General features: G+C 44.4%; 2 protein-coding genes across 3 annotated transcripts in view; one reads left to right on the forward strand and one right to left on the reverse strand.

Moving 5' to 3' along the window:
* KLHL42 (kelch like family member 42) lies at positions 1 to 20458 on the reverse strand. Its single transcript, XM_081082690.1, has 3 exons — positions 19452 to 20458; positions 8468 to 8661; positions 1 to 2409 (listed from the first exon to the last, which is right to left on the reverse strand). Exons 1-3 carry the CDS (start codon positions 20324 to 20326, stop codon positions 1958 to 1960), a joined length of 1521 nt encoding a protein of 506 aa, XP_080938816.1. The 5' UTR covers positions 20327 to 20458; the 3' UTR covers positions 1 to 1957.
* The window catches only part of MANSC4 (MANSC domain containing 4), a 17596-nt gene continuing 10013 nt past the window's right edge, over positions 19397 to 26979 (forward strand). The window contains exon 1 of one of the 2 annotated variants that reach the window (XM_081082692.1): positions 19397 to 19561. The gene's annotated coding sequence lies outside the window, so the exon portion shown is untranslated. The remainder of the gene's footprint in view (positions 19562 to 26979) is intronic. The other variant, XM_081082691.1, reaches the window with a different exon arrangement.

Here is a 26979-nt window from a genome sequence, read left to right on the forward strand (position 1 = left end):
ATTAGCATTGCATTTTATATAATATTTATAAGCTAGTATCCAATTGCTTGTCCAGAACTAATTCAACTGGCCAGAATCTTCTAAATATATAATGTCAAGCCTTAAAAAGTTAAGCTCTGTAGCAACAGAAGTTAACACTATCTAAAATAAATTATATTTTTAAATACATGTAATGAAATTATAGGTCACTAGAAATTCAATTCTATAATGAATATAAAGTAATATGAACCTATTGTTAAAGTACCATTTCCAGGAACATTTCAGCGCAAAGTCTAAAAAAAAAGAGCTAAGAATTTGAGAATAAATGGATATGACTTAGAAACCCTGAACCATATTTCTGAGTACTGGTAGGATTAGTTGGTGACAAGATACAAAGGTCTGTCTCCATGGCCACAATAAAGGCTTACCTCATTTTACCTAGCAGTGTTCCTGAAAAGTTGTGCAAATGAAGTTTTTATAGCCAGACCCTCCTTTTAAATATGCCAGGAGGCCACGATTGTAGATACCCTGGAGTGAGCCCTGAAATACATGAACTTTGAAGCAGTAGCGCCCCGAGACCCCTCTACACAGTGCACGCCCCTGGAGGCACGTGGGAAGCGTCTGCCGTGATGAGCGTGCCGTAACCCTGTCTGCTTTGCTGCGGGGCTCTCCTGAAGTGAGGCGCACTGTAGCTGGAATGTTAGGATGGAATCCAGCACACAGCTGACCTGATTCCGTTACAAAACATCAGAGAAGCTCAGAAAGTGTTTTTCAATCAAAACAAAATTTCCGTAAATATGTGTGTTTGTTTTATAAGAAATGCTGACCTATGATGGGCAGAAGCTTTTATCCACTGTTAACTGACTTACTGAAAACATGCAAGTGCTTGAACTGGGCTCCGTTGGATTTAACAATCAAGTAGAGCTCCTTACCTAACTTCAGAAATAGCACCAGATGCCACTCCACTTCTATCAGAGCCTCGTCCCCTCTCCAGCGCAAGCCGTTCACAGCTTTTCTCACCCTACCCCACCAAAGCAAAGCGTGAATTAAAAGGCAAAAATTAAGTTAGAAAGATGCTTGGTCTAAATATAAGGTTATTTTTTCAGTCTTAAAAAAAAAAGAACTAAGTCAAATACATTCAATAAAAGTAACTCTTAAAAGGTGATTTTTTTTCTTATTTGGTGTTTCCTTTTCTTCCCCTCTGAATTTAAGACTCCACTTTAAAATACATATGAATGCATCCTTCTAAACAATATATTCTCTATTAAATAAGCAATGCAACTTCTCTGGCCACATCTATCTGCTACCTGCCACATAAATGAAATAAGTAGTTATATCTGCCTATTTACTCAGCATTTGTAATTGCAAAAAAGACTGGAAAAATCGTTGAGGAAGTTTTTATGCAAGTTTTGGGGAGGACTAGATGCTTGCAAGGCTTCACTGTAGGGTTCCATCATTGTATGTTTCCTAGAAGGTAGTGTGCAAATGATACCTGAACACAGTATATGTGGTTATAACTGGGGGAAAGGTGGAGACAATAGTGTTAATACAAATGTTTGTCAAGTAAATTAATAACCAAAAAAAACACTTTCACTTACGGTATTAGGATATTTCAAGTGACCGAAATAAAACAGATTTTAAAATCATCTCTACCATTCGCGCCAATTACTGACTTTGGCCCTTTACTAAGCAGACACAATGAATCTTCTTTTCAATGATCCGCTTTCGTCATTGGCCCAAGGTTATCATAGCTGGATGAAAACATGATCATGGATTTGCTCCCATAATTTAAAAACCAATAATTAAAAAAATAATAATGTTGGTCTCTTTTCTCCACAAGTTTTCAAGTAATTAGTTCAAGTAAGCTTATTTACAGCTGTTGTATATGTGACCTATGAAGTCAGCCTCCTTGGAAATAGGGCCCTACGTTTTATCTTTGTCTTGAACCAGGCTTCTTGTAAATACTAAGTCGATTCAGTCATGTTTCCGTTTTATTGGGCAGATAAAGAGAGGAAACCAGCAAGTTATGTCCAAAGGCCGGAAAACGCCTAAATGCTTCCCAACTATCTGCGAAGATGTTGTACTTGAGGAAAACTCGATGCTCCAAGCTGGTCGACAGGGTCACGTCTCTGCTCATGATGTAGATGCCGTCGTTATGCAGCGCGCAAGTCAAGTTAAGGCCCGACTTGGACGTGTTCTCCTTGAGGTAGAGCCACTGCCGGGTGACAGTGTTGTAGGACTGCACGGTGAGCATGTCCTCACTCTGGCTGCTCCTCCGGTTGGGCCCCAGTTCGTGGAGACACCCCCCGACAATGTAGATGGTCTCCTCCACCGACACCATCTGCTGCTTGCGAATGTGGACATCACATGTTTCAAAGAGGGTCCAGATGTCGGAGGAGGGGCAGTACTGCAGAATGTTCATGTTCCGGTCTGGAACGAGAAGAGAAGACAAATAATGACATGGCCATGAGTAACACCACCAACTGCCTACCAGTGGTCAGCAAATTGCGGCTCGCGAGCCACATGCGGCTCTTTGGCCCCTTGAGTGTGGCTCTTCCACAAAATACCAACTTCTGTGCATGGGCCACAAAGTTTCAATTGCACTGTACGTGCACACCCGCACGTGGTATTTTGTGGTATTTTGTGGAAGAGCCACACTCAAGGGGCCAAAGAGCTGCATGTGGCTCGCAAGCCACAGTTTGCCCACCACGGGTAGGCTGTATATAACCGCCTACCTCTCCCTGATAACCTGGTACACAGAGGCGCAGCTATTTCAGACAAGTAGAGGTTGGGAACACAGTTTTGCAAATGGCTGGGAGGAGATCCGTTTAGAATCATCCCCACTCACTTCACATTCACACATGTCCCCTCCCTGGGACGCTCTCAAAATCAGTAAGACCAGTGAGGTGAGCAGTTGTGACCTGGGCACGTCCCCTCCTCCCTTGCACCCACTGTTTGTTTGTTTTTAAAGATACTTTTTTTAATGTCTGTCTTCTGATTCTTTGACAGCATCTTGTTGGTTTTTTTAAACATATATATTTTTATTGATTTCAGAGAGGAAGGGAGAGGGAGAGATAGAAACATCATTGATGAAAGAGAATCATTGATCGACTGCCTCCTGTACACCCCCTACTGGAGATCGAGCCTGCAACCCAGGCATGTGCCGTGACCTCCTGGTTCAAAGGTCGATCCACTGAACCAAGGCAGCCAGGCCCTTACACCTTTTAGAACCACCAAGCCAATCAATGTAAAGAAAATCCGAGCCTCAGAAACTTCATCAATACCTATAGACTACTGACTACTTAATACAGGCAGGCTGAGCCCCCAGGGACCTATTCTTGACAACGGATTCTACAAAACCAGACAAGTGAGCAGGATTCTTATGGGCTGTCAAAAGGAAAGGACAGAAAAAGGCAGGAGAAATGCAAGTCTCACCTCCGGCTGTCAAGCCATAGAATCACTGGCAATTCTACTTCCCAACTGTTAACACCAGAGACACACTGACAAAGGCCCTTCCCTCTCCCTGGCCCATTTCACAGGAGACAGTCATTGTGTGGATAAAAACAGATAGTAGAGGGGAGACTGCTTGCTCTGACATTACTTTGAATGAAGGGGAAGAATTGCCTGCTCTCCTTTTAAAAATGCTTGTGAAATTTAAAATATTTAGTTTTGCCCTGCCAGAGTGGCTCAGATGGTTGAGCATCATCCCATGCATCGAAAAGTTGCTGGCTGGATTCCAAGTCAGGACACAAACCTGGGTTGTGGATTTGATCCTCAGTTGGGGAGCCTACGGAAGGCAACCGATCAATGTTTCGCTCTCACACTGATCTCTCTCTCTTCCTTCCCCTCTCTAAACATGTCCTCAACTGAGGATTAAAATAGTAACTATATATATGGTTTCATTTTTCTTTTTTTTCCCCTTTTCTCCTCTAGGAAAGAATAAATAGACTATTTTAGCCTCACGGGAGAGGGGAGTGATGAGTTATCAGAAAGAATGAACTTTCTATGTGTTGTGTTTTATTTTATTTTATTATTTTTTAAATATATTTTTATTGATTTCAGAGAGGAAGGGAGAGGTAGAGAGAGATAGAAACATCAATGATGAGAAAATCGTTGTCTGCCTCTTGCACGCCCCTACTGGGGATCAAGCCTACAACTCGGGCATGTGCCCTGGCCTGGAATTGAACCTGGGACCCTTCAGTCCACAGGCCGACACTCCATCCACTGAGCCAAGCCAGCCAGGGCTGTATGTTGTGTTTTAAAGAAACAACACAGTCTATCAGTGTAAGACAGCTCAGCTGGGGAACTGACTGCACGCACAAGTGTGCATACAGCTTTCCCACGGCTGCAGAAGTGGGAGCAGTGGGAGCAGCACTTCTACCTGAGCTGGAAGGACTCGCCACAGAGGGCAATGATTAAAGAGCTCCACCACGATGTCTGGTGCCAAGACAAGTGCCTCCAAAGGGGGCACAGAGGGAACGGAGAGGAGACCAACCCTGTGTGTGCACACGCCCAGACCTGCGGGAATACCAGAACTGCTATAGCTTTAGGGAACTGTCTTCCTGTTTCCCACCCACACCAATAACTCCCTATATTTCTTTTTATTGCAGCTATTGTGACAAAGCTCATTCTAGGAGGCGGCCCTGGGGAGTTTGGTTGCTAATCTATCAGAAAGTGCTCCTTAGTAACCTGGCTTCCCATGGCATGAATAAAGGACTTATTCTGGTGAAGCGTCAGTGTATTTCTCAGTTCCAGGTCAGAAGGTCTCCCCAGGTCTCCTGTAAATGTTTTCTCTCCTCACCCAACAAAGGCTCAGACCATGAGGAGGTGGTTTGAGTTGAAGAAGTGATCTTTTCTCTTTTACATGTAGAGCTGATTCTGATGTTTAACAAATTACCCTTCTTCCCTTTAGTAGCTACTATTACTTTCGAATGAATTTTCTTTTAAGTCTTCAGTGCCTGCCCAAGAATTATAATAGTCAAATAACTATCATAAAAATCATGAACTATAACTTTCTGAATTTTAAAAGTCTCACCTAATGAAGTCAACAGGCTGAGAACCCAATTTGAAGTCCTGAGGGTTTTTCTTTTTTCTTTTTTTTTTTTTTTTCATAACAATTATGGTTTGTTTCATGTACAAAGAACTATTAGGAAATGCTGGGAAGAGACTAACCAGTGGAGAGGGCAGCTTCAGCGTACAAGGAACTGCCCTGCCCTCTCATCTCAGAAAACTCGTTTTCAACGCTTACACAAACATCCCTCCATCCACCTCACCTAACCAGCCCATCATGGGCATTTGGCTTGCGGAACCTGGGACAGGAATCACAGTGGGTGGCCCGAGTGAAAAAGGTACATTAGCCGTGGCTTTTGAAACTAGAAAACACACAAGCAGGGGTTTTCCAGGTCAAATCTAAAGAACACTGGCTCAGCCAGGGTCATGGAAAATCTGGGCCATCTACCAGCAGGGCACTCTGGGTCAGTGCGGCCTGCCAGGCTTCACAGCTCCCGCTCGGGAGGGAGGCCCAGAGATCTGTGTGCGTAGGTCAGCCCAGCGGGCGCACGCTGTGTTACAACAGCCAGAGGGGAATCATGATTTCTTAGAAATGTTCACGAGTGAGTAGCTGTACTTACTGTCTTCAGAGAAAAGACACGAACACAGGGGTACATATGCACACACAGGAATTCTCTGGAGGCTATGGTTTACGTAAGCATATAAAGTTCAGGCCACTCAACCTGAACACCAATGTTGAAGATAAAAGAATTGAGCCCTAGCCCGTTTGGCTCAGTGGATACAGCACTGGCCCATAGACTGAAGGGTCTCGGGTTCAATTCCGGTCAAGGGCACGTACCTCAGTTGTAGGCTGATCCTTAGCTCTGGTCAGGAAGGCAACCAATCGATGTCTCTCTCACATCGATACTGCTCTCTCTCTGTCTCTCCCTCTCCCTTCCACTCTCTCAAAAAATCAAAAGGAAAATATCCTTGGGTGAGGATTAACAAAATAAAAAGAGAAAAGAATTGAGTGCTAGGTTTCATCCCCCCCACCCCCCAATTATTTGTAAAGGAAAAGCTGGTAATTATCTTCAGTGGAGAATCACTAGGGAGGGACACTGGGAATAGCTCCATGGGTGATGGAAGCCTGGGTGGAGGGGGAAGCTCACTGTTCCCCCTACACTGCTCCTTGTCACTGCCTCTCCTTAAATGCCTAGACAAACACACCACCGGGAGTGAGCTTAATGGTGGCCCCCAAAAAGGTATGTCCACCTCCTAACCCCCAGGACCTTGGAATGGGACCTTGTTTGGAGAATGGGTCTTTGCAGATCATCCTGGATTACTCAGGTGGGCCCTGAATCCAGCGAGAAGCGTGTTCTTGAAGGAGACCGAAGAAGAAAAGACGCGGACACACAGAGGAGAAGATGCATGAAGACAAAGGCAGAGACGAGCGCTATGCAGCCACTAGCCACGGTACACCTGAAGCCACCAGAGCTGCAAGTAGCAAGAAAGGATTTTCGCCCTGGCCGGTTGCTCAGTTGGTTGGAGCACCATCCCATGTACCACCAAAGAGTCACTGGTTGGATTCCTGATCAGAGCATATACCCAGGTTGTGGGTTCGATCCCTGGTTGGGGTGCATATGGGAGGCAACCAGTCAATGTTTCTCTCTCACGTCCTCTCACATGTTTCTCACATGTTTCACTCCCTCTTTCTTTCTCTCTAAAATCAATCAAAACATATTAAAAAGAAAGAAATGATTCTCCTCTAGAGCCTTCTGAGGGAGCGAGACCCTACCGACACCTTGATTTAAGACTTCTGGTCTCCAGAACTATGTGAGAACACACGTTTCTGTTGTTTTAGGCTACCATGTTCACGGTCAGTGGTTAAATCAGCCACAGGAAACTAACACAGCACCCACCACCCTCCCCACCAGAGCATCTGTTTAGAGTTCGCTCTAAGAATTAATAATAATAATAAAAAAAGTGAATCAGATGCTCATAAAACACCTTACAGTCAACTTCTTCCTCTAACATAAATCCCCAAAACAGGACACATTTGGTTATGGTGAAAAGAATGTTTGTCACCTGCGCTTGTATCAGCACGTGGATTTTTGTCTTATACAATGTTACATGTGGTCGCATACAGCTCAGTGGGCCACCAGCATCACTTCCCCAGGCCTGTCCTGCCCATGTTACACCACAGAGAAGTGACAGGTTATCTCATTATGTCAAATAGAGTGGTCACTGGGACTTCAATGTGGCCCAAAGTCCTAGGAGTCCAGTTATTCCTTTTCTGAAATTCTGGACATTCTACAGTCAGATAGAACAAATGAAGAAATAAATTTCCTTGGCCAGCCAGGAGATGATTTGGAAACAGCAGCTTTATCGGTGAGGTGAGAGATCAAAGGAAGGGCACCTCTTCCGGGTGGCCCACCATTGCCTTTCTTCCCACAGCCAAGCTGTGTTCTGCCAATAACCTGTGAGGGGCTCCTACTATAAAGAGCCGTATAAAACCTGCTGGAGAAACTTTTATCTCCAAATTATCCTATATAATAAAAGCTTAATATGCTAAGTGTCCGGTCATCCAGTTGGCCGTTCAACCAATCAAAGCATAATAAGTTAATGATATGCTAAGGCCACTCAACTGCTCGCTATGATGTGCACTAACCACCAGGGGACAGACACTCCCACTGGTAGGTTAGCTTGCTGCTGGGGTCTGGCCAGTCGGGACTGGGCGAGAGGGCCGGACATGCCCTGGAGCCCTCCTGCGGTCCCTCCCCAGCTGGCCAATCTCCCGTGTCCCTCCCCAGCCCTGATCATGCACCGGTGGGGTCCCTCGGCCTGGCCTGCGCCCTCTCGCAATCTGGGCTGAGGGATTCCCTCCCCCACAAGTGCACTAATTTTGTGCACCAGGCCTCTAGTTAACTATAAAATGCCCACCAAAAATGTGAAAAAATATATGCATAGTTTAATAAATAGCAGAACCACCTCCCACCTACCGGTCAGAAAAGAATCTTCTCATATCATGTTCTCTTGCTCCTCCTATGGTGTGTAAGCAACAGCTGAGAGCTGCGTTTCAGAATCTACAGCTCATATGTTTGTGCTCAAAACGGGAGCAAATGAAAACAAAACTCTGCAAGGATGTCTGGCACTGAATCCCATAGTGCTGGATGCGGGGGATTCATGTGTGTTGGGAAAAAGGATGGGAATGACCCAGCCAAGTCTTAAGATGACAAACTATAAGGCTAGCTTTCCAGAGCAGAAACACATATTTTCTTCACAGCTCTCCCTACCCTATTCAAAGGCATCAAAGGCCCCTCCTGTCCAAACCACCCTGTCACATAGGACTCGCTTCCTTCCAGATGTGTAAATACACAGTACGTAATGCAAAAATCACACTTGTGTACACTGGAGTGTTTCCTCTGGCAGCTTCTGCCCTTCCCAGGCTGCCTGCAAAGCTGACATATAAGAGGACCACTTACTTGGCCCCTTCACTTACCTTTGGTCGTATATCCTCCAATGACATAAATTTTCCCCTTACACTCACACGCAGAGAACTCAGCCAGAGGATTGGGTAAGGGTGCCACAAAATTCCACGCATCCTGCTCAGGATTGTAACACTCAACATTAGAAACGACCTGCCCACCAATGGCATAGAGTTTTGAATTAACGGCCACAAGTTTGAAGTTAGACCTGAAAGACAGAACACAAGGGTTCACAAAGTCAGTTCTCTTGATCATGAAGAAATAAGACAATGGCAGGAACTGCCAAAGAAGAGTGTGGAACCTGTTGGACAAAAGAAGAAAATTCGCTCTCCATGTTGGGTGACATTCGGCCTGGGGACCAAGGAATGGCCAAAGCGCATCTCAAATTTCACTCTTGTCCCCAAAAGTCCACAAGAATGGTGCATTCTCCAAACTTTAGCCACTGAAGATAACCAGTTCAATATAACAAGAACTGATCTTGCTTAGCCTTACACCAGAACTAAAGTTACTCTGTTTACTAAACTCAATACCTTCTTTTCAGGAGCAAGACCAAGGGTTAAGGGAGAAAAGCACCCACTCCACTCCCTTGTCTCTCTCTACTCAAAATGTTTACCTCATTCTTCCTACTCTGTGGGTAGGCTCTATCCGAGGTAATCACCAGCACTGCTTCCTTACACAGACAGGCATATGCAAAGTGTGGTTGCTAAAGGGTGATTCAGAGACCCCATTACCGAGAGCACCCCAAAGGAGATTGTTGTTCCTCCCTCCTCCATAGGAGGGCATCTTATATGGTGCTTCAAAACAGCTAAGGTGGGCAGGTAAGCACTGAACTGATTAAAACTATTTTGATCCAGCATTCTTAGGGCATTTATACATGTTAACTCAACAAATACTTATATCAACAAGTGCTCAACTATCATAGCGTTAAATGATTTTTAAAAAGAGAAATACACTGATTTCAAGCCCCATAATCAGTAATAGAATTAAACGCTGCTCACAGGCTTCAGCACACGGGGAAGGAGAAACATTTGGAAGTGCTGGGCCAGTCACAATAGTATGAGCAGCAGCATGATGCAACAGAAAGACCTGGGGCAGAAATCAGAACACTGGGTTTGAGTCCCAGCTCTGCTGATAACCAGCTACCTGACCTGGGCCCAACCCTTCACTTCCTCATCTCTAGCACAGGGATAATAACCAGCACAGGGTGGTCAAAACAATTAGAGCAAACAATTGGTCAGAAAATACTACACAGAGATAAGCTACTAGCATTATAGTTTCTCCATTTTCTCTATCTATATTCTATATATATAAAAGCCTAATATGCAAAGTGTTCCCTTGGGAGTTCGACTGACCGGGAGTTTGATCGCTTGCTATGATGTGCGCTGACCACCAGGGGGCAGTGCAAAATGAAGGTAGGCCCCAGCTGGCAGCTGGCAGCTGCTAGGGACCCTATCCATGCATGAATTTCACACACTGGGCCTCTAGTATGAAATAAAGAGGCTAGACCAGGTGAATTTAGAGGCGACGTCTAACGCCAAAACAATGATTTCTTCAAAGTAACAATATCCAAAGAAAGAATGGGGATAGAGGCTACATAGGAGTGAAGTGTGTAAGAGAGTAGATGAAGCAGCGCAGTGGACCAGTGGGCCATGCCTGACCTAAAGGTGTTTGATAAACACTGATGCATTAGAATTCAGGACATATGTGAGTGATAGCCACCTACTAGAAAACTAAGATTTTTTTAAGTGCTTGTAATGTTTATACGTAAGCTTTAGTTTAGTTTTCTTTTTCAAATCAGAGAGTGAATAGAGTCCTCTTCATCAAGAAGCCCATATTGTCTATTAAACCCAGCCAGCCATTCCATTTTTCATGCCAACAGACCTCACAGTGGCGGCAACTACTGGGGGGTCCCTGATTCATGTTGCTTACTTTTCCTGCTGCCAATGGTCCTTAAAATCTGACCATGATGCCCTCCCTATGCGTGCAAATTTGGGGAACCAAGGGAAATAAAGCTTGTAAATAAGCGCTAAATTTCACCAGCCCACAATTTGTTTTTGCTCCCCGTAGGTACACAGATAGTAAATTTTGTCAGATCAAAACAGTTCTTAGTATTCAACCAGTAGCATCATTTGTCCTGAGCAAACATGCAAGGGGCTTCTTTTTGAGGCTGAATGAATAGGCAGTTAAAAGTAAGTGCTATCTCTCCAGACCCCAACATGCTCGAATTCACTCGAAGGGGAACGTTTTTCTACACTGAATTTGTGTCCAGATGAAACTGCCACCCCAAAACAGACCTCGTACTGAAGAGGCCTACTGCTAAGGCGTCTGAGCCCAGGCTGGTACAGGGACATCTCGGCTCCGCTGCTCAACAGCTGTGTGGCAATGGACGCGTCACTGAGCCTGTTTCCCCACCTGTGAGGTGGGGATAAGAAGAGCACAACATTGCACGTGGTAAGGGTTGCAAAGGGTCACACCTGCAGGAACAGGTCACTTAAGGAAACGCGTTTCTGCATGTCCCACGCCTGAGTTTCTCCACTTCAGGAGGGCCGGTTTCTCACTTGTCACCTACAACTGTTACTGGCCGTGATGCACTCTGGGATTCTGTACGAAGTGCTCTCTCATTCATAAATTCTTGTCATTTACCGCCTCATTTCCAATTTTCTGAAAATAACTCTTCCACTCTTCATTTCCTGAATGGTAAAGGTATGAATTCAAGCTATAAATTATTTTTAAAATTAAGGCCTCTGCAGTGTTTTTCTTAATATTGATCCCTGACAATACATTCAGGAGGCAACAAGAAGAATTTGTAAAACCAGAAAATTTGTTGGAGCTACATACTTGACTTACTTATAGTAAACAGAAAGGAAAGTAAGAAAAATTCAATGATTTAATTTCTACTTCACTTGGAAGAAATACAATGCTCTTTAAATCCTTAAAAGCTAGCCCTGGCTAGTGTGGCTCAGTGGATTGAGCACTGTCCCATGCACTGAGAGGTAGCTGGGTCGATTCCAGTCAGGACATATGCCTGGGAGGTGGGCTCGATCCCCAGTAGGGGGCATGCAGGAGGCAGTCGATCAATGTTCTCTCTGATCAATGTTTCTATCTCCCTCTTCTTTCCACTCTCTCTAAAATCAAAAAAACACACAACATATTCTTTTTAAAAAAAAAATCCTTAAAAGCTAAGTTACATAAAATCATGATAAACACCAGTGCACAAATATCAATGATTGATAGCTGTATACAACTGTAGGGAGATAGAGTTGCATAGAGTTCTGGCCCTGTGACTACATGCAAGTTAATTAAACTCAGTTAGCCTCAGTTTCCCCTTTGGGGGAATGGGGCCAATAATAATACCTACCTCATAGAGATGCTGTGGGCATGAAATAGGAATTGACACCTAAAATAGTGACCACAGTAAGCAGTGACCACAAGATGCTGCCCAGAGTACGAGCTCAATTCATTGCTATGAATTGCACAGAAAAGTCTGTTACTGTTACAGTGAAAATTAGAGTGAAATGCCAAGGTCCTTTCTCAACCATTCAGAAGAGGATTGTATAGTCCAGTGATGGCGAACCTATGACACGCATGTCAGAGGTGACACGCGAACTCATTTTTTTGGTTGATTTTTCTTTGTTAAATGGCATTTAAATATATAAAATAAATATCAAAAATAAAAATCTTTGTTTTACTATGGTTGCAAATATCAAAAAATTTCTATATGTGACACAGCACCTGAGTTAAGTTAGGGTTTTTCAAAATGCTGACACACGGAGCTCAATAGGTTCGCCATCATTGGATAGTCTGAGGACCCTCCAGGTCCTTCTGCCTCCTCTCTCCCCTTCTGCTGCCTACTTTCTGCCACTTCCTTATGTATTAACCTCCCCCGGGGACCAGGAAGAAGAGAGGGGAGAGGTTAGGAAACAGAATCAGTCATGGTTCCTACCTACTACCATCTCTGAGAAACTTCAGTGCGCAAAGCAATTTAAACTATTGGCCAAAATTATATTGGCGGCGGGGGGGAGCGGGGGGGGGGGCGCGGAGAGGGTGAATAGACACGTAGTTTGCTTGCTTTCCCACTATTCTCAGGCTCCACCGAACATTAACCAGAGTACAAAATCTCTTGATGGCTCTAGGACTCTAGAAATGCTCCAAAATACTAAACTTCAGCGCAGAGGGCAGGGGACAGCTAAGGCCGACAACACTGATGCCACCTCTGCCAGGAGACTGTTCAGTCTCTTTCCCAGCCTTGCTGTGGTCACACGCAGAACAGGAGGGCACACCCAACTCCAACTTCACAGCAAAAGTGCAGGGCAACGGAAGGGACTAGAAGCAACTTTACAAATAAAGAAATTAATGAACTGACCGTGGCCACAATGGCCGGCTTCTGCAAGTTATCGCTAATTCAAGTGAGGAGGGAAAGCAAGCAATTTTGTGAGCACACAAGCTTTTACATGCGAAGAGCTATGTCCCAACAACGCCCAAGATCAAATCCACATTTGGACCACGGGCAGGGTTGCACGCCTGGACTTCAAAGCATCCTCTCCAAGAGTGATGGGGACTAGCTGCCATTTTCAAGCGTGTGGGCACAGCCCTAACCGTTTATTTTTGTATCTGCTGCTGGCCATTCGGCACAATGTTCTCCAGGGTGCAAAGGGCTTTATAAAGTCTCCTAAGCTGAGGGTCCCTGGCTGGCCTTAATTACGAACCTGGGATTGTGGCACTGTTCAGGGCCCGGGGAAAGCAGGTTGCTCTGCATCTGACCCTTGGTCAAAGTAAAACGGTACAGATCCGTCCCACAAGCAGCGAATCGGAGTGAATGGAAATTCTGGGTAAAACCTGCCATTCTTACTCGGGGTTCTAAGTTCCCTGCAGTGTTTCTGAAACTTGTGTTGGATGCATTAGCCAGAAACAAGTGGGTTTCATTTATACTTGTCTCATCAATTAGAAATTCCTGCAGCCAGGAACTCTGTCCTCCTTGTTGTTTATCCAATGGTGACAAGAAAAATACTGGATATAAAGGCTGTGATGAAGCTGAAGCACACATGATACAATTCTGAGAAGCAGCACAGTACCATAAAATATCTATGCTCCATTTCTTGGAAGAAAATACTTTTTTAAAAGGAAAATTTTTAAATCTGAATGAAGATGATCACTGCCAATCTATAAGCCGTAACTTGTAAGCTATCTAAAGAGTTATACATATTCAATAGTACTTCCAATAGTACATATTCAGATGGTACTTCCATTTTTGTTACTATTCCTAGTAGACACTTTGAGCAATCTACTTAACTTCCGGTGCCTCAGTTTCTGCTTCTGTACAGTGGGAACCTGCCTAAAATAGCCCTTGTGAAGAATAAGTGAGCTTATACATGTAAAGTAGTAGGAACAGTAACTAGCACAGACTAAGTGCTCAATTAAGTGTTACATATTTTTTCAGCTATTCTAAATAACTATAGTGACTGTTGTAAGATTAAACTGTTCACTAAAATGTTACATTTTAAATGACTATAAAATTATACATTGGTTTTTATTACAGTAACATAAAAATCTATGCCACAATTCAACAAACCATGCATTGCACACATCTATTATTTTTTGGACACCAACTTTACAGTAGGAATACATAAGCGTTGAATAAGTAATTGGACTCAATTGGAAGAGACACAAACATAAACAAAAAAAATTCAATTCAAAGTGGGATTGTGCTAGAACACAGAGTTTGAACCCAATTGAGGATTCAGGAAGGGACTCCTGGTTGATAGTATGTCAAATCTGAGTCAAAGCTGAGGGAGATAAAGAAGGGTACACACTCCAATGTGGCATCAATACCCAACTAGAAAATATAACTTAAAAAGTATCTTTGTAAGAAAAATACAGTGGCTACAAAGATAATAAAAGAAGCTTTTCATGAAGAACCAAAAGACCTAAATAATTCCTGGATAAAGAAACCATTTTTCAAGCTGTAAAAATATTATAAAGCTGTGAATCCTCCTCCAAATTAATCTAATGCTACATAATCCTAATCAAAATCCCAACAGGACTTGACAAGCTGACTCTAAAGCTTATCTGAAGAAGATATGCAAAAAATAGCCAAGAGAATTAAAATAAAACAAAACAGAACAAAGGGGGCTTTGTTTTACTAGACAGAAAATAAGATAAGGGGTAGGTGGACAAAAGTAGGTTCACAGCTATTTGCATGGAAAAAGATATGCTGGTTATGATTATTACAATAGCTTTCTTAAGGCAAAAGAATGTCACTCACAACTGTAAACCTACTTTTGCCCACCTCATAGATTACCAAACTATTATAATTTAAAAAATGTGTTATTGATGCAGGAATAGCCAATCTGGCAATTTAAAAACAAGAAAATGAGCATATAATAACTGGTTTTGCAAATCATAGTGCGAAGGATTAAGGCCTCTGGGACATTTCAAAAACTTGTTATAACCCCACACTATACCCTAAATAAAAATAAATCCCAAACAGATTCAGATCTAAGTGTAAAAAGGCAAAATTAAAAAATAGGTCATGAGGTAGAATAGATCATGAATATTTTATATATTTTTAGTTTGTAGAATCCTTTCCTATGTAAGATAGAAAGTTCAAAGAATTCTTAACAAATTTGACTGCAAAACATTTTAAATATCTTCATAAGAATATACTATAGCCCTGGCTGGTTTGGCTCAGTGGATAGAGTGTCGTCCTGTGGACTGAAGGGTCCGAGGTTTAATTCCAGTCAAGGGCACATCCCCGAGTTGTGGGCTTGATCCCCAGTAGGGGTTGTGCAGGAGGCAGCCAATCAATGATTCTCTCCCATCATTGATGTTTCTATCTCTCTCTCCTTCTCCTTTCCTCTCTGAAATTAATAAAAATGTATTTTTTTTAAAAAAAAAAAAGAATATGCTATAAACTTTAAGTCCAAAACTAGAGCCTGCACTTTTTGGGTCTTCAGTTTTTCTTGTTTTTGTTTATTTATTTGTTTTTTAAATGGAGTAAGCTGCCAACATTTAAAAAAAATAAGGATATCTACATGTCTGGCACAGCATTTCTCACTTCCATTTGGCAATACCACAGCCAGCTGTGGCTGAGAGGTGGAGCCCTCTTGTGGTGGGGCAGTAGCTCTCTGGTTCATCATAACTCCCACCTCTACTCATTGACTTTACATCCACGGTAACTTCAGGCATTTGTGAGACTAATATCTACATATATAAACATAACAAAATAAATATGAAAAAGATAAGCCAATTTTTACAAAAATTAGCAAAGGCCACTTACAAAAGTATACAAATGGCTGATAATCATATGAAAAGAATAATCTCTCAATCAGAGACATACACAACATTTATCCAGGGTTTCCAGGAATTTGCCATATAGGACTAACTCACATATGCCTAGATGTTCAACATAGCATCTACACTAAAAGACAAACTTGCAAATTGACCGTACCTTCGCTATGTCTTCAGCCACGCCCACCAGCCAATCAGAGCAACTATATGCAAATTAGCCTAACCAAGATGGCTGCCAGCAACCACGGAGCTGGAGCGAGCAGGCGGCTTGGGTTGCCCCTGGCAGTGGAGAAGCCAAGCTTCCCTCCTGTCCTGGCTGGCTCTGCGCTCCTCTCAAGGCTACAAAGTTTTAATTACAGAAGGTAAATAAATCCCAGAATAAAAAAAAAATAGAAAAAAAGGAGAGGCTGGGAGCTTCCGTCACCAGGGGGGCTTGGCTGCCTGTAAACGGCCCTCAGCCCCTCACCCAGGCTGGCCAGGCACCCCAGTGGGGACCCCCCACCCTAAAGGGAGCGTGGCCAGCCTGCAAACAGCCATCAGCCCCTCACTCAGGCTGGCCAGGCACCCCAGTGGGGACCCCCACCCTGAAGGGGGTGTGACCAGCTGCAAACACAATCAGCCCCTCACCCAGGCTGGCCAGGCACCCCAGTGGGGGCCCCCAGCTTGAAGGGGGTGTGACCAGCCTGCAAACACCATCAGCCCCTCAACCAGGCTGGCCAGGCACCCCAATGAGACCCCCACCCTGATCCAGGACACCCTTCAGGGCAAACCAGCTGGCCCCCACCCATGCACCAGGCCTCTATCCTATATAGTAAAAGGGTAATATGCAAATTGACCCTAACAGCAGAACGACTGGGAATGACTGGTCACTATGACACACACTGACCACCAGGGGGCACACGCTCAATGCAGGAGCTGCCCTCTGGTGGTCAGTGCGCTCCCACAGGGGGAGCTCTGCTCAGCCACAAGCCAGGCTGATGGCTGCCAGCACAGAGGTGGTGGCGGGAGCCTCTCAGCAGCATTAAGGATGTCTGACTGCAGCTTAGGTCTGCTCCCTGCTGGTAAGTGGACATCCCCTGAGGGCTGCCGGGCTGCCAGAGGGAGGTCTGACTGCCAGTTCGGGCCCGTCCCCTCAGGGAGCGGGCCTAAGCCAGCAGGTGGACATCCTCCGAGGGGTCCCAGACTGCAAGAGGGAATAGGCTGGGCTGAGGAACCGCCCACCCCGAGTGCACAAATGTTTGTGCACCGGGCCTCTAGTTGTTTATAATGGCAAATGGCAGTCATCTAAATGTTCATGAATAAGGGAGAAGTTAATTACATTATGGTACATACATGGGCTGAAATACTACATAGCCATTAACAAGACTGGGGTGGATCTGTTTGTTGATATAGAAAAAACTGTCAGCTACAATAATGTCAAGTGGAAATATCAAGTGCTATAATAATCAGCATAACTTACTCAATTTGAGTAAAAATATACATGTATGTTATATATACACACCCCATGTACATCATTTTCCCCTATTAAGCACTATCAACATATTTATATGAATATACATTTATAATTCATAAGTATTAATATATATTTAAATATATAAGTATGTCTATAGATAGACTTTTTTACTCTATAATAATTTTTCATGTCAGTTGCAATTTTCTAAGCATGAATTCAGGCATTACTCGAATACTTTAATTTTTTTTCAAAGAGGACTGAAAGGATATTCCTTGGGGTGGGCATGGGGGGGGAGAGGTACAGAAGACTACCAAAGATTTGTCAAGAAAGAAAAGAGCCGAAACCGGTTTGGCTCAGTGGATAGAGCGTCGGCTTGCGGACTGAAGGGTCCCAGGTTCGATTCCGGTCAAGGGCATGTACCTGGGTTGTGGGCACATCCCCAGTAGGAGATGTGCAGGAGGCAGCTGATCGATGTTTCTCGCTCATCGATGTTTCTAACTCTCTATCTCTCTCCCTTCCTCTTTGTAAAAAATCAATAAAATATATTTAAAAAAAAAAAGAAAGAAAAGAATTATGAGGTTTAGTGAGAGAGTTGTGGAACTATGGGAGGTGTGCTGAGCACCAGTTGATACAGCAGAAGACATGTGTGTAGAGGTGACAGACAACCTGCTGGGCCTTACACCCCTAATCTGAGCATCACTCATAACCACTGAATGTTTCTTTGTTGCTTTAAGTAAAGCTCCTAGAATTTGTTTAAAAATAATATTCTTGTCCAACTAGAGTGGCTCAATGGTTGAGCACTGACCTATGAACCAGGAGGTGGCAGTTCAATTCCTGGTCAGAGCACATGCCCAGGTTGCTGGCTCTATACCCAGTGGGGGGAGTGCAGGAGATAGCCAATCAAATTCGCCCTCATCATTGATGTTTCTATCTCTCTCTTCCTCTCCCTTCCTCTCTGAAACCAATAAAAATGTATTTTAAAAAATAATAGTAATAATATTCCTGACATCAATTTTTAAATATGATGTCATCTTAGCTAAAAAGGGGCTGAAAGAAAATATGCTAACCTGTAGATGGCTACTGCCTCTAGGAAGGAGGGAGTAGCAGTGATAGCCTTTCTGCTTCTTTATTCTTTTCCTTTTTCCAATTTTCTAGAATAATTACATATTATTTTTAATCATTAGAAAAAGGAACACTTACACTATAGTTAGAAATAAAGCTAGTGTTCCCCCTGGCCTGGGATGCCCCTCAAGTGAAGTAAACATGTGTAATGGCTTCCCCATTCCTGTTAAGACTTTCTTTAAGAAGTGGTGAGTCCCCTGACTCCTTGCTCCATGCTTCAGGGCAGGAAGCATGGGGCGCTGGAGATGGATACAGGTGGACCAGAAGAAAGGGTATTCTTGTATTCTTGTCCTTTCTTGGGTTACATTGATTCTTCTCCCACTTCTGAATGGCTCTGGCTCATTTTGGGCTCTACCATCTCTATTTCCTACCACCTCTTCCTGTATCTTCTTTGCTTCTGTTTTCCTATTCCTTTCCTGACTCCTTTCTCTACCCCCGCTTTTCACTTCCTTTGTTTAAGTCACCCAAGTTCATATTGGGAGGGTTTTGCAGGATGGGAAGGGAGAAGGTTGAGGTGGGTGGAAATATTCTAATACGGTAGGTGACCACTTCCAGACTCAAGCTTTGGGTCAATAATGATGACAATCTGGGGAGGAAGTGAGATGCAAAAGAGAGGATAAAAAAATAAGAAAGACAGTCCTATACAGGTAATATTAACACAATCCCAAATATCATCTCCTGTGGTGCTCCAGTGTGGGAGGCTCGAAAGTCATTAACAACATCAACAAACAATCCCCCAAAGTCAGGGATACAGGTTATTGCCCAATGTGTCATCATTATCAGGATCGGAGCCTAAAAAAAATAAAATAAAATAAAATAAAGGTAAAAATAAAAGCAAAATTAAAGAACAGTTTTAAGCATCTTAGGAAACCACCACATGTTTTCTCCCACTGGGATAAAGGCCAAGAACGCAGCTGGCCTACAGGCACAATACCTGCAAGGAAACCACTCAGCTTGCAGACTTCCTTGGGGCCTTTTCTTCCTTTAAAGTCCTTAGTGCATTGGGAGCTTGGCCAGCTTCAAGGCCAACCACAGTCCTGGAGGTGCCATTCCCACCTCTGCACAGCCTCCGGCGACTGCCCGGCAAACAGGAGGGCAATGAAGGAGGAGGCAGCAGAGCTCTGCTGCGTGCTTACCTCTTCTGGTTCATGGAGGCCACCTGGAGCCACTCGTTGGTGCTGGGGTTGTAGGAATGCGCAGCGGAGATCTCCTGGCTGGTGATCCTGTACCCGCCCACGATGAAGAGGTAGTTGTCCAGGATGGCAGACCCGTACCCCCGGACGTTCACCAGGTCGGGAGGAAGGTTGTTGGCCAGCGGGAACCAACGTTCCGTCATCTCCTCATACCTGAGCATGGACGGAGGCTCCCCCTGGTAGGGGTGAGGGGCCAAGGGTCCCCCCAAGAAGTCCCCCAGGGCCACGAGGACCGGAGTCCCCGTCATCCGGGCCTCCCTCAGCCTCTGCTTCAGGCTGCCATCGCCGGGGGCTGGCGCAGGAGAGCCCAGGAGGTGGAACTGAGGCTGGCACAGCACCTCGTGGAAGTGGACGACCATGAAGCGCAGGCAGGCCTCCTGCAGGTCGGGCAGCCCGTACACCTGCGCCAGGCGGTACAGCTCCAGGCAGTTGGTGAGCCGCACCTGGGACAGCAGCAGCTGCAGCAGGGACGTGACCTGCAGGAAGGAGGCCGCCTCCACCAGCTCGGACAGCAGGCTCGCCTCGTCCAGGTCCTCCTCCTCGGCCGCCGCGCCCCCGCCCTGGTCGCCCCGCGGGCCCAGGAGCCAGCCCTCGCGGGCGCCGCCGGCGTTGATGAAGTCCAGCACCAGGCGCAGGCCCGGGGCGCTCAGGCCGCGCAGCTGCTGCACCTCGGGGCCGCCCGCCTCGGCGCGCAGGGCCTCGCGCATGCCGGAGCGGTAGAGGGCGCGGAAGTAGTCGCTCTGCTCGATCAGCTTCCTCTTGCTCACCGGGTAGCAGCGGTCCTCCAGGCGGATCTGCACCATCTCCTCCGCCGACATGGCGGGGGCCGCGGCGGGGCCCGCCAGCTCTGCGCGCTCGCCTCTCCGCCCCGCGCTCGCCGGGTTCCGGCTGGGCGCGCCGGGGGCTGGCGCCGGAGGAGGAGGAGGAGGAGGCCGGCAGATCTGGGTGGCGGCGGCACCGCTGAGGCAGCCCCTCCTCCCGGCCCGGCCGCTGGGCTCCGTCGCGCTGCCCCCGAGCGGCGACCCTGTCCTCCCGGGCGCGCTCAACGCCAAACAAGGGCCGGCGGGCGCGCGCCGGGCGTGGGGAGGCGGCGGTCCCCGCGCGGGCCGTCCCGGGCCGCGTCAGCCGGGAGCGGACCCAGCCCCGGCCCGCGCCGCCTCCTCCCACGCCGCGCTCCGCACTTCCGCCCGCAGGACCCCTGCGGCCCGCAGACCCGCGGGCGGGCCCCGGCTTCCCGGGAGGGCTGGCGGCTGCGGGCCTCCGACCCGGCCGCGCGGGGGGCGGGCAGCGCGGCCCCGCAGCCTCCCCCGCGCGCCGGGCGCGGCGGCTCTGCAGCCTGCGGGGTCTGCAGCGGTGCTCGCCCGCCCGGGGACTGGAGGCGAGACGCAGCCAGTCTGCTTTCTCTTCCAGACGCTGCTGTACGAGGGGCTAAGACAAAAAGCCAGGGAGACCGGCGTGGGAGGAAAGGGGTGAGGAAAGTCTGGGGTCTAGGGAGTCAAGGAAACATCGCCTCTGGGATTGCCCCTCTGGCCCAGCCCCGCTTCGTGTCCCAAGGGCTGAGGCTCACTGGCAGCCTCGGGTCGCGGGTCGCGTAGGTGGCACCTACAGCTGCGTCTGGGACTTGTCATTGTGCAGGAGCCATCTTGCAGAGTCCAGCCAGTTGGCAGCAGGTCCTGCGGGGCTCAGAGCATGGGGTGGACCCGGAATAAAGGCCTGGGAAGCAGAAGAGCTTGTATTTGCTGCTGCGGCCCGTTATCCGACTAATGCTATTAAAAGAAAGAAGTACAACTCAACTAAAGTTAGATCTCGTGCCCTCTTTTAAAATACTTTCTAACATATAGGAAAGTCGTTGCTTTCCCTGTTCCGGCTTGTTGGACTAGCCATTAGGAAATGTTATCTTTGGACAGAAAGCCGGGCCACTTTTGCTCATATTGGCCTAGAGAGGCAGCTTTTCTTGCCCCGCTGTTATCCTTCCTTCCCCTCCCTCTCACACTGAGGACTAACTGCTTAAGGAAGGACCACTTCTTCCTCGACTTCCCTCGCATTGCAAATACTAGAAAGCTCACCCCACATAATATGAAGGACCTTGGGTTGCCATGAGATATGAATTAATCCTGGGGAGGGACAGGATTGGGAGGGAGGAGGAGGTGGTTCACTCTTATCTTACAAAACAGCCTTGAAAACTTTCTCACACCAAGATTTGAGAACCAACCATGATAGTCCTTAACTTGGGGAGAATATGTGTTTTGGTTTGTTTTTTATGTATTTGGACATTGGTTTTATTATTACAAGCTTCAGCTTTCTTCCTGAATAACAAATTGTTAAATAACACCTTCTTAACAAGTACGGTTCCCCTATTTCGAACAGAAGATACTCCAATGCTGATTAACACTTTAACTTAGGATGGCGAAAGTTCAAAACCAGAGAAGACAGTCCTATCTGTAAAACAAGAAATTCTTTCAACACATTGTTTGGTTCCATTTGTGCTTCTCTCAATGCAACTTAGCTGCTTCTCAGTAAGGTGATGTCACCCATTATTTTCTTTAAAATCCACCATGAATAAGGAACTAAAATTTTAAAGACAGAAAAAAAAAAATCAAGTAGATTCTGGCCTCCCTGGAAAAAGTGAAGGAAATAAAGATGGAGTTATGACTTGCCTCTTAGATTCCATGAAAAAAACTTCTAGCTTTTCACCTTGTTCCACCTGGCCTTTATCATCAAACGTCATTCTCACCTGGACCTTTCACCTTGTCCTCAATGAGGGTGCAGTTGAGACATTCTAAGGTTCTTGGGGAGCGAGTAACCATGACTTTAGCAACCTCTTTGGTTGATAAAGTTCCATGTCCAGGACCAGGCATTTCGCTGGGGAACTTGGGCCTGGGAGGCACCCCCTGCCTCGAAGAGATTTGGACCTGGGGTGTATTTGTGCCTCCATCAGCGACAATGCCAGGTTCAGTGGTCAGCCAAGAAGAACAGGCTCTTAGTCTCTCCTCAGCCCTTTAGAATCTTTCACCAATGGCGCTTTTGTTTCCCAACCGTCATAGATACGCCTCAGACTGGTATTTTCTTGCCTTTTAAAAACAGGCCAAAAAAAAAAAAAAATCACGCTCAAAGAATGATGTGCTTTAGAACGGCAAATCTCCCATGGTAATATTATCAGAGCAAGATCAACTCGGACAGGGAATCTGGGGTGTTAGTTTGACAACACTGGGCACTGATCCTGTAAGCTTCTTGGTCCCGACAGGATAACATCATTTAGTACTGGAAGCATCTTAAAAGATTGAGTCTTTTAAATAGCACACAGTAAGATTTCTGTTAAACTAGAAGAGCAATATAAAGTCTTTGATTTACAAAGGATGTAAAATATTATGTCTAAGCTCATGAAAATATTGCTTATATATACCTGAAGGCATAATTTTATAGATCTGTTATTGACTGATCACTGAATAACAAAGACAGGCCTTTGTGGTAGCTATGATTCACTTTAAGCACTTTACATCACCATCTTTTTTACAGAGGCTAAAATAATGCTCAAACACAGAGTTAGGCTAGTTCTTTAAGAATTTATGGAAAATATACCTTTTGACCTAGAATGGGGGAAAATGTAAGTACAAGATGTTTATCTTAATTTTGCTTTAACAATAAAAAAATTGGGAAACAATGTATAATAATTGCTGTTACCATTTACTGAATGTTATCATTATACATAATAGTGCCAGGCACTGTTGGGCTTTACCCAGACTGCAGTACTATGTTTATACTCTTTCAGAGCTGAGGAAGGTATGGTGCAGAGCAAATTTTCACACATATAGAGAATGAAATATCAGAGCGATTACAACTTTTGATGTAGACATCTTCCTTTAGAGCAGTGGTTCTCAACCTTCCTAATGCCGTGACCCTTTAATACAGTTCTTCATGTTGTGGTGACCCCCAACCATAAAATTATTTTTGTTGCTACTTCATAACTGTAAGTTTGCTACTGTTATGACTCGTAATGTAAATATCTGATATGCAGGATGTATTTTCATTGTTACAAATTGAACATAATTAAAGCATGGTGATTAATCACAAAAACAATATGTAATTATATATGTGGTTTCCGATGATCTTAGGCAACCCCTGTGAAAGGGTCATTCGACCCCCAATGGAGTCGCGACCCAAAGGTTGAGAACCACTGCTTTAGAGACACTGAAAAATATAAATTTATAATGGATTAAAAGACAAACAAACAAATTCTAGCACTGGCCGGGTGGCTCAGTGGCCATACACCAAAAGGTTGTGGGTTCAAATCCCAGTCAGGGCAGATATCTAGGTTGCAGGTTCAATCCCAGGTTGGGTGAATACAGGAGTCAACCAATCGCTGTTTCTTTCTCACATCAATGTTTCTCTCTCCTTTAAAAATCAGTAAAAACATATCCCGGGTGGAGATTTAAAAAAAAAAAAAAGGACTCAGGTTCTAAACCACTATGAATCCATTCACGTAAAATTGTGTACATGCATCTGTTTTTTAGAGATGCCTAGAAGGATTTTCCAAAATGTTAAGATTATAAGATCTTGAATAGTTTTTATTTCTTTTTATATTTTTCTATATGGTCTGGTTCTTTTAAATGAATGTATAGCAATTTAATAAAACAAAACACTTTTTAAAAAATGTATGACATTTATATTTCTCAGACCCGATTTCTTTAAAATTTGCATCAATTTTATCAAGTGATGAAATGAAAATGTTCAGTAAATACACAATTAGCATCTTTAAAATAAGGATGAAATATTGACTGTTTTTCAAACATCTTCTGAATTTAGTAAACCTGTGCTATTACTTCACTACCACTTAAAAATTATCTTTATTTTTCAGTCCCTCCAATATTCCTAGAAAACTTTTTTTTTTTATCCTCACTCGAGAATATTTTTCCGTTGATTTTTAGAGAGAGTGGAAGAGAGAGGGAAAGACAGACAGAAATATCGATGTGACAGAAACATATCGATTGGTTGCCTCCTGCACTTGCTCCAAACAGGGCCCTGGCCAGGGAGGAGACTGCAACTGAAATATATGCCCTTGACCGGAATCGAACCCAGGACGCTTGGGTCCACAGGCCAACGTTCTATCCACTAAGCCAAACCAGCTAGGACTAGGACAACTTTTTTATTTGTTTTAACAAGCCAAGTCAAATTTTCCTTTCTTAAAGCATATGGAGCAATTTAAAGTAGCACAGTTCTTAAAATGGCTCTATATAAACTAGGTTGAACATATACACAGAGACAAAACTTCCATTTATTTCAATCACCTATATCAGTGCTTTTCAAACATCTTAGGAAATCATCTGGGGCATTTATTTATAAAAATAAGAATTCTGCTTCCCACACCAGAGCTACTGAACCAGGCTCTTGGGAAAGATGAGTGGCTTTTAAGGCAGAAATCTAATTTTTGAACTTCTCTCAAGAGTACCCTCTTGGAAATAAGTACAATATATCACCGCATGGCAATAGTGCAAAGATCCTGGGTATTTCAAAGCTCTTTAGCAATGTTTTATTCAGAGTTGTAGTTGCTTTCTGGTTTCTGCAATTTCCTCTCACATGGGCACGGTTGAGACTAGATGCGGCTGGGCCCCATCTCTATGCCCGTTGTGTAATCCTCCCTGCGCCCTGTGGTCCATGTTCCAGCTCTCCTTTTCAAAATACTTGGCTTTAAGAAGTTACTCATTCCAAGGCTCAATATTTATGCAATCACCAAAAAAAGTTTATAAAATTTTGAAGCATGCCTTTACATTGGAATTTGTAGATTTAATTTTTTTAAATTTATCTTTATTGTTGAAAGTATTACAGATGTCCTCTCCCCACCCCACCCTCACTGTCCCCCTCCAAAATGCAACTTTGACCTTCACTTGAACATCATTCGATAGCAAAAGGATTGAACAATTGTGGATTGTTCCATTATCCCTGCAGGGAACATGAGAATGTCAAGGAATTAGATCACACAAGAGAAACTACATTTGATGTGATGAAAGATGTGGAGGTTACGAGGTTAGAAAGTAGTCTTTCTGGCTTATGCTCCCAGGGCATGAACTAACCAGAATAGCGATGCAATCTCATAGAAAAACAGGGGTAATTTTTTGTTCCTCTGCTCCTTGCTTTGCCATTAGGGAGCTTGTCTCCCCTCCCCCCATGGAACAGATTGAATAGTCAGATTGTTTGCAGGTAAGCACCTGAAACCTGCTTTCTATGAGTTCATTAGAATAAAATATATATCATTTTCAGTGTATTTTATGTGGCTTATGCAAGGGTAGGAGTTAACACGTAATGTAATTATTGCCTGGAAGAAAGTAAATGTTTTTTGTTGTTCTTAATCCTCACCCGAGGATATTTTTCTATTGGTTTTTAGAGAGAGTGAAAGGGAGGGGGAGAGACAGAGAGAAACATGGACATAAAAAAGACGCATCAATTGGTTACCTCCCATATGAGCCCCAACCGGGGCTGGGGATCGCGCATGCAACCTAAGTATGTGCCCTTGACCGGAATGGAAGCTGGGACCCTCTGTCCGCAGGCCAATGCTCTAGCCCAGTGATGGCGAACCTATGATACGCATGTCAGAGGTGACACGCGAACTCATTTTTTTGGTTGATTTTTCTTTGTTAAATGGCATTTAAATATATAAAATAAATATCAAAAATATAAGTCTTTGTTTTACTATGGTTGCAAATATCAAAAATTTTCTATATGTGACACGGCACCAGAGTTAAGTTAGGGTTTTTCAAAATGCTGACACACCGAGCTCAAAAGGTTCGCCATCACTGCTCTAGCCAGTAAGCCAAACCAGGTAGGGCAAATGTTTTGTTTTTAAAGTCATTCAGTCTTTTGAATATTTTCCTCTTTATTATTGATTACTAATATTTATGTTTCTAAAACTCAAAAGATGTGATAGGCTATTATTAGGAAACAGGTGGTGAAATGAAAGTTCAAAGAATGTTAATTTCTGTCAAGTCAGTGAATGAGTCATTGTGCAAAAAAGTAGGGAAGAAATGTAGATCCCAGGATAGGAAAAGTTTACTTGAATGAAAAAAAGAATAGTACTTTATGCCCAAAGCTGATTACCACTGATGCTCTGTGTAAAATGGAAACCAAAAAAAGCAAGTTTTATGCTTTGAACTAATGTCATCTTGAATATCCTGGGACATAAAACATACAGTTTTCATGAAAGTAAGAGGCTAGTTTCACTGCCTTTAATATATGTTCAATGTTTAGCATTGCCATGGAAGTAATTTTACTAATATTTAGCAATCTAAAAACACTTTACCATTTTCCTAATGCACATTTCTTTGCAACTAGTCTGCTTCAATCAGAAATACTGTGTCTTTATGAATCAGCTTCACCCAGAAGGCTACTTTATAACTTCCAAACGTGAATATCAGAAAGCAGATCAGACAAATCCCAACTCCCAACGTGAACGTCTTCACAATTTTCATTGTGAATTACA

This window comes from Myotis nattereri (genome assembly GCF_964212035.1).
Source record: "Myotis nattereri genome assembly, chromosome: 2".
Taxonomy (NCBI): Eukaryota; Metazoa; Chordata; class Mammalia; order Chiroptera; family Vespertilionidae; genus Myotis; species Myotis nattereri.

Bases quoted from the DNA above. Each gene is read 5' to 3' on its own strand.
- KLHL42 (XM_081082690.1), bottom strand. From the start codon at position 20,326: ATGTCGGCGGAGGAGATGGTGCAGATCCGCCTGGAGGACCGCTGCTAC. The intron at 8,662-19,451 runs GTAAGCACGCAG...TCTGTCTTTCAG, and splicing joins GCCTCCATGAACCAGAAGAG to GTCTAACTTCAAACTTGTGG. The intron at 2,410-8,467 runs GTAAGTGAAGGG...TTCTCGTTCCAG, and splicing joins TGGAGGATATACGACCAAAG to ACCGGAACATGAACATTCTG.